At 41.3% G+C, this 12,429-nt stretch overlaps 1 protein-coding gene across 1 annotated transcript in view; it reads right to left on the bottom strand.

The window, feature by feature from the left end:
• Positions 1-236: 236 nt before the first annotated feature.
• elk3 (ETS transcription factor ELK3) overlaps positions 237-12,429 on the bottom strand; it is a 36,833-nt gene continuing 24,640 nt past the window's right edge. Inside the window, exons 4-5 of the mRNA XM_061894274.1 lie at positions 7,719-7,841; positions 237-786 (exon numbers count right to left, since the gene is read on the bottom strand). Of these exons, the coding sequence (XP_061750258.1) occupies positions 685-786; positions 7,719-7,841 (225 nt within the window). The 3' untranslated portion in view covers positions 237-684. The remainder of the gene's footprint in view (positions 787-7,718; positions 7,842-12,429) is intronic.

Raw genomic sequence — 12,429 nt, 5'->3', positions numbered from 1 at the left:
TCATATTTTTAGAGCGCTAAAGAAAACCGTGGTTGGCAGATATGACAAAGAGAGGGATCCAGATTTTAATACACATTGTAGGTCGGAAAAAACAAACTGTACAAATAATATAAAACAGTAATAATAATAATAATAGTTATGATAAACAAGATAAAAAAATATTTTTGTTTCATATGTTTAGAGGGATAAAGACTGATTTCTGACTATAGACAGAAAAATCACATGCCTGCACCTCGTTAAAAATGCATTCAATGCTTTTATTAAAATGAATGACATTCATCACAATACAAAAATTGTACAGAATACATACTGTATACCACGTCCAGTATAAAATAAAACAAAAAAAAGTAAGTACTAAAAAAAAAGGGGGGGTTTTCATTGAATTCAAAATATTTAGGAGGGGGGAAGGAAGGCTAGGAGACAGAAGAATAAGGCACAGCCGGTACTATCTGAGAAGCATAGTGCATATGTTACATACCAAAGGTCAGGAAAGTGAAGAAGAAGAAGAAGAAGAGGTTATGAACGAGCGTCTCGCTGGAGGTCAGCAGCGAGCCGTGCCTCCACGAATATGGCTTTCCACCGAGTGCTTTCCAACCGCTGCAACCCAAGTGCAAAAACTAGAACAAAATGAGGTCACCGAGTGTCCCAAGAGGAGCCGTGAGATATGGACCAAGACTTCCTGGATCAGGATTTGTGGGCGCCGGGCAACAGGAGCGAGGAGGAGGGTGGTGTTCCTTCCAGGCTTGGCAGGGGGACAGGCATGTGTCCGTTGATTAGGCTGGGGAACTGCACAGGAAGACAAAAAGGTGGGCCCAGAGTTAGCACGGGCGGGCGGAAGCTCTGCGAAAAGGCCGCTTTCCGCCCAGGAAGCGCTCGCATTGTCACCGCTCGCGCTTCCTGTTATTCATTCATTGTGCTGCTTCCTGTTCGTCTCTGTCTCTGTCCCCCCTACCCCCTCTTCCTCGCACTCCACTCTTTGTGCGCTAAGAAATCCGGTCCGGGGCGTGGTCGGCGAAAGCGCGCGACGAGTGAGGAGCCGTGCTCCAAAAACCGGTTCACCCTGTCCCCCCCGCCCCCCTGGGCTCAAACAGGAAGTATTCACAGGATTTCCTCTCGCTCTGCTGCGTTGAAACCGGACACCCCCCCCCCCCCCCCCCACCTACCCCCCACCCCCCTCCCTCCGGGCCCGCTCGCCGAGTCTGATTAGTCGCACAACAAAAACATCTCTCGTCCCCAGTTTGCCGATGATGAATATTCATGTCAGCAAATGTCCGCCGAAAAGTCGTCCGGTTTTCGCAATTTCAACCAGTTAGTAAAAATCTAAATGAGAGCTCGACAAATTCTGGCTCCTCGGTCGCTTTGTTGCTCCCTTTTTAGAGGGGTCGACTTTTTTTTAAACACTGGTGGAAACGTGTCTTTTTTTTTTTTTATAAAGACTTTTATCAATTCCAACCCGTCTGTGATGCCGTGAATGCATCCTGAGATTACTGTAGGTCAGGGGTCACCAATGCGGTGCCCCCGTAAGAACCAGATGAGTCGCCCGCTGGCTTGTTCTAAAAATAGCTCAAATAGCAGCACTTACCAGTGAGCTGCCTCTATTTCTTAAATGTTATTTATTTACTAGCAAGCTGGTTTTGCTTTGCTCGACATTTTTAATTCTTAGAGAGACAAAATTCAAATATAAATATTTTAAAGACTTGGTCTTCACTTGTTTAAATAAATTCATTTATTTTTTTACTTTGCTTCTTATAACTTTCAGAAAGACAATTTTACAGAAAAAATACAACCTTAAAAATGATTTTAGGATTTTTTTAACACATACACATTTTTACCTTTTAAATTCCTTCCTCTTCTTTCCTGACAATTTAAATCAATGTTCAAGTGTTTTTTTTTTAATATAGTAAAGAATAATAAATAAATGTTAATTTAATTCTTCATTTTAGCTTCTGTTTTTTTGACGAAGAATATTTGTGAAATATTTCTTCAAACTTATTATGATTAACATTTAAAAAAAAAAAATATTCTGGCAAATCTAGAAAATCTTTAGAATCAATTTTAAATCTTATTTCAAATATTTTGAATTTTTTTTTTAATTTTTGTTCTGGAAAATCTAGAAGAAATAACTATTTGTCTTTGTTAGAAATAAAGCTTGGTCCAATTTGTTATATATTCTAACAAACTGCAGATTGGATTTTAACCTATTTAAAACATGTCATCAAAACTCTAAAATTAATCTTAATCGGGAAAAATTACTAATGATGTTCCATTAATTCTTTTTTAAAAATTTTCAAAAAGATTCGAATCAGTTAGTTTTTCCTCTTCTTTTTTTCGGTGGAATTTTGAATTTTAAAGAGTCGAAATTGAAGATAAACTATGTTTCGAAATTTAATTTGCATTTTTTTCCTGTTTTCTCCTCTTTTAAACCGTTCAATTAAGTGTTTTTTTCATCATTTATTCTCTACAAAAAAACCTCCATAAAAGGAAAAAAATTAATGACAGAATGACAGACAGAAATACCCATTTTTTATATATATAGATTTATCTATTAAAGGTAAATTGAGCAAATTGGCTATTTCTGGCACTTTATTTAAGTGTGTATCAAACTGGTAGCCCTTCGCATTAATCAGTACCCAAGAAGTAGCTCTTGGTTTCAAAAAGGTTGGTGACCCCTGATGTAGGTTGAGTACAAGTAATGTTGTTAAAGTGAATTGATTAACATGGACCCCGACTTAAACAAGTTAAAAAACTTATTGGGGTGTTACCATTTAGTGGTCAATTGTACGAAATATGTACTGTACTGTGCAATCTACTAATAAAAGTCACAATCAATCGACAAAAATTTGCGCTATAGGTCGTTCTAGACAGTTACGATGTTTTTAACGTGCGGGGGTCAATATGTTCTTCAATTTTTGTGGATATCCTGTCATTTTTGAGACCAAGGTTACAAAGTAACAGCTAAAACGTTGATGAATTCATTACATATTCGTTTGAGTCAAAAAAGTCAGCCTCAAAACATCGCAACTTGTGCTGAAATGTTTTATTTTTCATTAAATTTATATATACATATATATATATATATATATATATATATATATATATATATATATATATATACACTGTATTTCCTTGAATAGCCGCCGGGGTGCTAATTAATTTAAAACGTCTTCTCACTCCTGCGCTTACCAATGACATGCAATAAAAAATTGAATGTGGTAAAAAAAAATATATATATATAGAAAATTAATCTGCGGCCGCGGCCCGGTGGTTGGGAACCACTGCTTTACAACACGCCATCGTGGCCACCTTTACACCAGGCTATCTGCGTGCCGGACGGACGCATGCATTTCGCTACTTGTTCAATAGTCATACCTTTTACACTGATGGTTGTGGTATAAACAACTTTAAAACTCTTACTAATATGCGCCACACTCTGTGAACCCACACCAAACAAGAATAACAAACACATTTCTGGAGAACATCGGCTCTGTAACACATTATAACGCAACATAAGACTTACCCAGAATGCCATGCATCCATGACTCTTGGCTATATTATACACGCGCCCACCTCAACTGACGCACGGAGAGGGGGATGGGGGGGTGGGGTTTGGTGCTAGCGGGGTGTATAATATAGCCAAGAGTCATAGATGCATGGCATTCTGGGTAAGTCTTATGTTGCGTTTATAATGTGTTACAGAGCCGATGTTCTCCCGAAATGTGTTTGGTGTGGGCTCACAGAGTGTGGCGCACATTAGTAAGAGTGTTAAGATTGTTTTATATCACAACCATCAGTGTGATCTGTATGGCTGTGGAACAAGACCCCTGGTTTACACACAGCAAAAGCAAAATAAACTCCTGCGTCGTCTTGAAAAAGACAACAGGGGAAGCGTCACTCGTTACGTCACGAATTTAACCCGGCAGTAATTCAAGCCAGGTGCATACTACATGCCCGGCGGCAGTTCAAGGAAATACGGTAAACACAAACACACACTTCCTTTTTTTTTTTTCTTCCTTTAAATTTATATACCGCTTTTCTCTAGTGACTCAAAGCGCTTTACATAGTGAAATCCAATATCTAAGTTACATTTAAACCAGTGTGGGTGGCACTGGGAGCAGGTGGGTAAAGTGTCTTGCCCAAGAATACAACGGCAGTGACTAGGATGGCGGAAGTGGGAATCGAACCTGCAACCCTCAAGTTGCTGGCACGGCCACTCTACCAACTGAGCTATACCGCCCAAAGTCATGTCCTTCCTTGGTGGTCCCTGGAACCCGCACGACGGAGAGAGTCGTTCACAGACACTTATTAAAAAATATTGTGTGACATCATGCACAAAAGTGCACTTTTTTTTTGTTTTAAACTATTGTAGTGGCGTTCTGTACAAAAAGTGCACTTTAATTGAGTGTCGTTTTGATATGTCATCTTAGTGACATCATGCACAAAAGTGCACTCATAGCTTGTTTTAAAATGTCTCTGACAATCTAGCACTTTCTGTTTTGGAAATGACATGAATGTTTGTGCCACTGCTTAATAACTGTTTAATAAATACACTTTTAGTTGTGATTTCCCTCTCTGCATGAATGTTTAAAAGTAGCATAAGAAGAATGTTTTAATGTAGACACATAGAATCATCATACTGCTGTGATTATATGTGTCGAATATCCAGATATATATGGTGTATCGTGACATGGCATAAAAATATGGAGATATTAAAAAAAGGCCATATCGCCCAGCCCTACTGGCTATAGAATCTTACCATATTTTTTGGATTATACATCGCAGTTTTTTCCATAGTTTTCCCGGGGGTGCGACATATACTCCAGAGTGACTTATGTGTGAAATTATTAACACATTACCGTAAAATATCAAATATTATTATTCATCTCATTCGCGGAAGAGACGAAGAAAATGTCAGCAATCGTCACACACACGTCAACCAATAAGAATTCGCCGGGGGAGGGTCATGGCAGAAGTGCATTGTGGGTCATGGGATGCTAACTGCTATATGCTATATGCTACTGCTTTTGCTATTAAAATGGATTATTTCATCGTTGGCGGCAACTTATTAAAACTGAGAAGGGCTGAACAAAAATGGCACCGAAAAGGAAATCATGTACTGCAGATTACAAGCTGGACGTAGTGAAATATGCAGCAGAAAACGACAAGAGGAAGCGGTGCATACCTTTGGAGTTGGCAAAGTTGTTTAGAAGAGACATCAAGGAAGAATATTTCATGGGATTTATCGATTAAGATTGACAGATTATTTGGTAAACGTATAGCATGTTGTATATGTTATAGTTATTTGAATGACTCTTACCATAATATGTTATGTTAACATACCAGGCACCTTCTCAGTTGGTTATTTATGCCTCATATAACGTACACTTATTCAGCCTGTTGTTCACTATTCTTTATTTATTTTAAATTGCCTTTCAAATGTCTATTCTTGGGGTGGGTTTTAGCAAATAAATTTCCCCTAAAAATGCGACTTATACTCCAGTGCGACGTATATATGTTTTTTTTCCTTCTTTACTCTATTATGCCAGCAACTTCAAAGGTTCCAGGTTCGATCCCCGCGATACTAGTCGCTGCCGTTGTGTCCTTGGGCAAGGCACTTTACCCAGCTGCTGCCAGTGCCACCCACACTGGTTTAAATGTAACTTAGATATTGGGTTTCACTATGTAAAAGCGCTTTGAGTCACTAGAGAAAAGTGCTATGTAAATATAATTCACTTCACTTCAACCAGACCCGATGTCACAGAAGTATGGAACCAGGGACAAGGAAATGTGTGATAGCCGTAGAAAAGGACATGCGACCTAAGTACAAAAACCAGTGAAGTTGTCACCTTGTGTAAATGGTAAATAAAAACAGAATACAAAGATTTGCAAATCCTTTTCAACTTATATTCAATTAAATAGACTGCAAAGACAATATATTTAATGTTCACACTGGAAAAATTTGTTATTTTTGGCAAATATTAGCTCATTTGGAATTTGATGCCTGCAACATGTTTCACTGGCCCTGCGATGAGGTGGTGACTTGTCCAGGGTGTACCCCGCCTTCCGCCCGATTGCAGCCGAGATAGGCACCAGCGACCCCAAAGGCAATAAGCGGTCGAAAATGGATAGATGGATGGATGGATGGAACATGTTTCACAAAAGCTGGCACAAGTGGCAAAAAAGACTGAGAAAGTTGAGGCATGCTCGTCAAACACTTATTTGGAACATCCCACAGGTGTGCAGGCTAATTGGGAACAGGTGGGTGCCATGATTGCGTATATATAAAAGCAGATTCCATGAAATGCTCAGTCATTCACAAACAGGGATGGGGCGAAGGTCACCACTTTGTCCACAACTGCGTGAGCAAATTGTCCAACAGTTAAAGAACAACATTTCTCAACCATCTACGGTCCGTCATATCATCAAAAGGTTCAGAGAATCCGGAGAAATCACTGCCCGTAACAATGAATGCCCGTGACCTTGAATCCCTCTGGCGGTACTGCATACAAAAATCGACATCACTGTGTAAAGGATATCACCACATGGGCTCAGGAACACTTCAGAAAACCACTGCCAGTAACCACAGTTGGTCGCTACATCTGTAAGTGCAAGTTAAAACTACTAAACAAAGCCAAAGCCATTTATCAACAACACCCAGAAACGCCACCAGCTTTGCTTAGCCCCCAGCTCATCTAAGATGGACTGATGCAACGTGGAAAAGTGTTCTGTGGTCTCACGAGTCCACATTTCAATTTTTTTTTCGGAAATTGTGGACGTTATGTGCTCCGGAATAAAGAGGAAAAGAAGCATTCAGATTGTTCTAGGCGCAAAGTTGAAAAGGCAGCATCTGTTTAGTTTAGTTTATTAAGGATCCCCATTAGTCTACACCACAGTGAAGACTATTCTTCCTGATGGTATGGGGGTGTATTAACGCCCAAGGCATGGGTAACTTACACATCTGTGAAGGCACCATTAATGCTGAAAGGTCCATCATGGACGCCGCTGCTTATTTCAGCCAGACCATGCCAAACCACGTGTTACAACAGCGAGGCTTCATAGCAAAAGAGTGCGGGTACTAGACTGGCCTGCCTGTAGTCCAGACCTGTCTCCCATTGAAAATGTGGAAGCCATAAATACCACAACGGACTGTTGAACAACTTAAGTTGTACATCAAGCAAGAATGGGAAAGAATTCCACTTTCAAAGCTTCAACAATTAGTTTCCTCAGTTCCCAAACGTTTATTGAGTGTTGTTAAAAGGAAAGGCCATGTAACACAGTGGTAAAAATGCCCCTTTTTTTGCAATGTGTTGCTGCCATTAAATTCTTAGTTACTAAAAAACAAAAAACATTAAATATCTTGTCTTTGCAGTCTATTCAATTGAATATAAGTTGAAAAGGATTTGCAAATCATTGTTTTTATTTACCATTTACACAACTGCTTTTTAAATGACACTTAACTTGACCCTGGCACAGAGCGACTATATTCCAAGAGAAGAATCGTTTCTAGAGCCAAACAAAATGGAGGATTTTCCAATCTTAGAGGTTCCTCTGTTGGTTTTATCCTCAGGGCCCCGCCCACCTCACTTCCTGCTGTGGCCTTTCAAAATACGTGTCAACAACACCCGTTTGTTTCTTCTTTTTTTTTTTTTTTTTTTTTCCTTCTTCTGTGGCCTATTTTTTGTGTTTGCTTCCCCTTCCTACCAAGTGCGTGCAAGTCTCACCTGGAACAAGGACCCGTGGCCCTGCAGCCGGGCCGGACTGAGCGGGGCCACGGGGCTGAGGCTGCTCCAGAAGTGGATGCCAGACAAGAGTGGACTGTGGGCCAGCAGCAGACCGGAGGGAGTCTGCAAAAAAAAAAAAAAAAAAAGGAGAAGGAGGCGTCAAAAGTGTGGAGAGGAGCTCTGAGGGCTTTTTGGGTAATGTGAAACATGCTGAAATGCAAAATGGACCCGCTTTTTTTTTTTTTTTTTTTTGGCGTTTGGAAAAACAAACTGGCGGCGCAGGAAGGAAGTCTGCGGTTTCTCCTCTGGAATACAGGGGTGACGTCGATTGGGGGTGGGGGGGGTTGTTGTTGATGGGGTGGTGAGGAAGAGAAAAGGGGGGGGGGGGGAACATATGAAATCAATTTCTCTTTCTCTCCGGGTCTCCCTTTCCCGTGTCACCTCAGAGAAGCCAGCCAGTGTTGCTCCCATTATTAATGGGATTATGGCAGCATGTGGCATCACTTAAGGGCCTCTTCCCGCCTCTCTTGCACGGACATTTTCTGTGCAATGTGCGCCTTAACCTTTTGTTTTCATACCCCGTCTCGCCGTCGTCGTCGTCGTGCTTTTATTTACTCCCCCCCCCCCCCCACCCCCTCAGATATGGGCCGACAAATATATGACGAGTCGTTAGCTGCGCTGAAATGTCGCACAGCAAGTGTGTTGTTGAGGGTCCACGAATGCATCACGAGGTGCCACTGAGTATTTAGCAAAAAAATTTAAAAAAATTTAAATAAAAAGGTCCACCCTTTAATAACATGTTTATTAGTGCGGTTATATGCATAGCGAAAAATCTTAAAGGGGAACATTATCACCAGACCTATGTAAGCGTCAATATATACCTTGATGGTGCAGAAAAAAGACCATATATTTTTTTAACCGATTTCCGAACTCTAAATGGGTGAATTTTGGCGAATTAAACGCCTTTATGTTTATTGCTCTGTGGCGATGACGTCACCGAGGTAATACAGCCGCCATTTTCATTTTCTACACATTACACACACGGGTCTCAGCTCTGTTATTTTCTGTATTTTCGACTATTTTTTGGAACCTGGGAGACATCATGCCTCGTCGGTGTGTTGTCGGAGGGTGTAACAACACTAACAGGGAGGGAATCAAGTTGCACCACTGGCCCGAAGATACGAAAGTGTCTGCCGCCAGACCCCCATCGAATGTGCCAGAGTGTTTTCACATTTGACCGGCGATGACAGACATGGCACAGAGATGTATGGATAACCTGCAGATGCATTTGCAACCATAAAGTCAACGAAATCACAAAGGTGAGTTTTGTTGTTGACTTATATGCTAATCAGACATATTTGATTGCGGCGTGACTGCCAGCTAATCGATGCTAACATGCTACGCTAATCGATGCTAACATGCTATTTACCGGCGATGACAGACATGGCACCGAGATGTATGGATAACCTGCAGATGCATTTGCAACGATAAAGTCAACGAAATCACAAAGGTGAGTTTTGTTGATGTTGACTTATGTGCTAATCAGACATTTTGGTCGCGGCGTGACTGCCAGCTAATGGATGCTAACATGCTATTTACCGGCGGTGCTAAAGCAGACATGGCACAGAGATGTATGGATAACCTGCAGATGCATTTGCAACCATAAAGTCAATGAAATCACAAAGGTGAGTTTTGTTGTTGACTTATATGCTAATCAGACATATTTGATTGCGGCGTGACTGCCAGCTAATCGATGCTAACATGCTACGCTAATCGATGCTAACAGGCTGTTTACCGGCGATGACAGACGTGGCACAGAGATGTATGGATAACCTGCAGATGCATTTGCAACGATAAAGTCAACGAAATCACAAAGGTGAGTTTTGTTGATGTTGACTTATGTGCTAATCAGACATTTTGGTCGCGGCGTGACTGCCAGCTAATCGATGCTAACATGCTATTTACCGGCGGTGCTAAGGCAGACATGGCACAGAGATGTATGGATAACCTGCAGATGCATTTGCAACCATAAAGTCAACAAAATCACAAAGGTGAGTTTTGTTGTTGATTTATATGCTAATCAGACATATTTGATTGCGGTGTGACTGCCAGCTAATCGTTGCTAACATGCTACACTAATCGATGCTAACATGCTGTTTACCGGCGATGACAGACATGGCACAGAGATGTATGGATAACCTGAAGAGGCATTTGCAACGATAAAGTCAACGAAATCACAAAGGTGAGTTTTGTTGATGTTGACTGCCAGCTAATCGATGCTAACATGCTACGCTAATCGATGCTAACATGCTATTTACCGGCGGTGCTAAAGCAGACATGGAACAGAGATGTATGGATAACCTGCAGATGCATTTGCAACTATATTACGTTTCCTTCCACCCACATTTAATGCGAAAAAAACACTTACCAATCGACGGATTTAAGTTGCTCCAGTGTCAAAAGATGCAAAAGTCCTGATTGTTTGGTCCGCACATTTTACTGGCGATGCTAACGCAGCTATTCGGCCATGCTATGGCTATGAATAGCTTCAATAACTATTCGCTCAATAGCTTCAGTTTCTTCTTTAATACTTTCATAGTCCAACCATCCGTTTCAATACATGCGTAATCTGTTGAATCGCTTAAGCCGCTGAAATCCGAGTCTGAATCCGAGCTAATGTCGCTATATCTTGCTGTTGTATCTGCCATTGTTTGTTCACATTGGCAGCACTGTATGACGTCACAGGAAAATGGATAGTGGTTTCGAAGATAGCGAAAAAAAGGCACTTTAAAGCTTTATTTAGGAATATTCCGGGACCGGTAAAATTTTGAAAAAAACTTCAAAAAATACAACAAGCCACCGGGAACTGATTTTTATTGTTTTTTAACCCTTTGGAAATTGTGATAATGTTCCCCTTTAAAGGCCTCCTGAAATGAGATTTTCCTATAGAAGCGGGGATAGCAGGTCCATTCTATGTGTCATACTTGATCATTTCGCGATATTGCCATATTTTTGCTGAAAGGATTTAGTAGAGAACATCGACGATAAAGTTCGTAACTTTCGGTGCTAAGAGAAAAGCCCTGCCTCTACCGGAAGTTGCAGACGATGACGTCACAAGTGTGAGGGCTCCTCACATCCTCACTATGTTTTTAATGGAGCCTCCAACAAAAAGTGCTATTCGGACCGAGAAAACGACAATTTCCCCATTAATTGGAGCGAGGATGAAATACTTGTGTTTAAGGATATTGATAGCGACGGACTAGAAAAAAAGGAAAACAAAACGCGATTGCATCGGACGGATTCCGATGTTTTTAGACACATTTACTAGGATCATTCTGGGAAATCCCCTATCTTTCTATTGTGTTGCTAGTGTTTTAGTGAGTTAAATAGTACCTGATAGTCGGAGGTGTGTGTCCACAGGTGTCTTGACGCCAGTGTCTCAGGGGAGTCGACGGCAGCTTTATGGACGGCACAAGCTCAGGTAAGAAGCGACTTTTTAACCGCAATTTTCTCGCCGAAACCTGCTGGTTGACATTCCGTCGTGATCCATACTAAAGTTTCACCTCCAGGAATTTTAAACAAGGAATCACCGTGTGTTTGTGTGGCTAAAGGCTAAAGCTTCCCAACTCCATCTTTCCACTTTGACTTCTCCATTATTAATTGAACAAATTGCAAAAGATTCAGCAACACAGTTCTCCAAAATACTGTGTAATTATGCGGTTAAAGCCGACGACTTTTAGCTGTGTGTGTGTGCAGCGCTCATATTTCCTAAAAACCTGTGACGTCTTGCGTACACGTCATCATTACACAACGTTTTCAAGACGAAACTCCCGGGAAATTTAAAATTGCAATTTAGTAAACTAAAAAGGCCGTATTGGCATGTGTTGCAATGTTAATATTTCATCATTGATATATAAACTATCAGACTGCGTGGTGGGTAGTAGTGGGTTTCAGTAGGCCTTTAAAAAGACCTCAACCCATACTTGGCAACGCTCCCGGATTTTCCGGGAGACTCCCGAAATTTAGCGCCTCTCCTGAAAACCTCCCAGAACAAATTTTCTCCCGGTAATCTCCTGAAATTCAGGCGGAGCTGGAGGCCACGCCCCCTGCAGCTCCATGCGGACCCGAGTGACGTGTCGACAGCCTGTTTACACGTCCGCTTTCCCACAATATTAACAAAGCGTCTACCCAATAACTTTATAACTGTAGAAAGATCGAGGGCGACTTCTTGGTTTCTTATGTGGGTTTATTGTTAGGCAGTCTCATTAACGTCCTCCCAGCGCGGTGACAACACACAACAACAGCAGTCACGTTTTTGTCTACCGTAAAGCAGTTCGTCTGCCGTAAACAGCAATGTTGTGACACTCTTAAACAGGACAATACTGCCATCTACTGTGCGTGCATATGTGACAATAACATCTACGGCTTTTAGAGCAGTGGTTCTCAACCTTTTTTTCAGCGATGTACCCCCCTGTGAAAATTTTTTAAATTCAAGTACCCCCTAATCGGCATAGCTCGGTTGGTAGAGTGGCCGTGTCAGCAACTTGAGGGTTGCAGGTTCGATTCCCGCTTCTGCCATTCTAGTCACTGCCGTTGTGTCCTTGGGCAAGACACTTTACCCACCTGCTCTCAGTGCCACCCACGCTGGTTTGAATGTAACTTAGATATTGGGTTTCACTATGTAAAGCGCTTTGAGCCACTAGAGAAAAGC

This window comes from Nerophis ophidion, linkage group LG03, assembly GCF_033978795.1.
Source record: "Nerophis ophidion isolate RoL-2023_Sa linkage group LG03, RoL_Noph_v1.0, whole genome shotgun sequence".
NCBI classification, from domain to species: Eukaryota; Metazoa; Chordata; class Actinopteri; order Syngnathiformes; family Syngnathidae; genus Nerophis; species Nerophis ophidion.
This window is presented reverse-complemented; position numbering and strand designations above follow the sequence as displayed.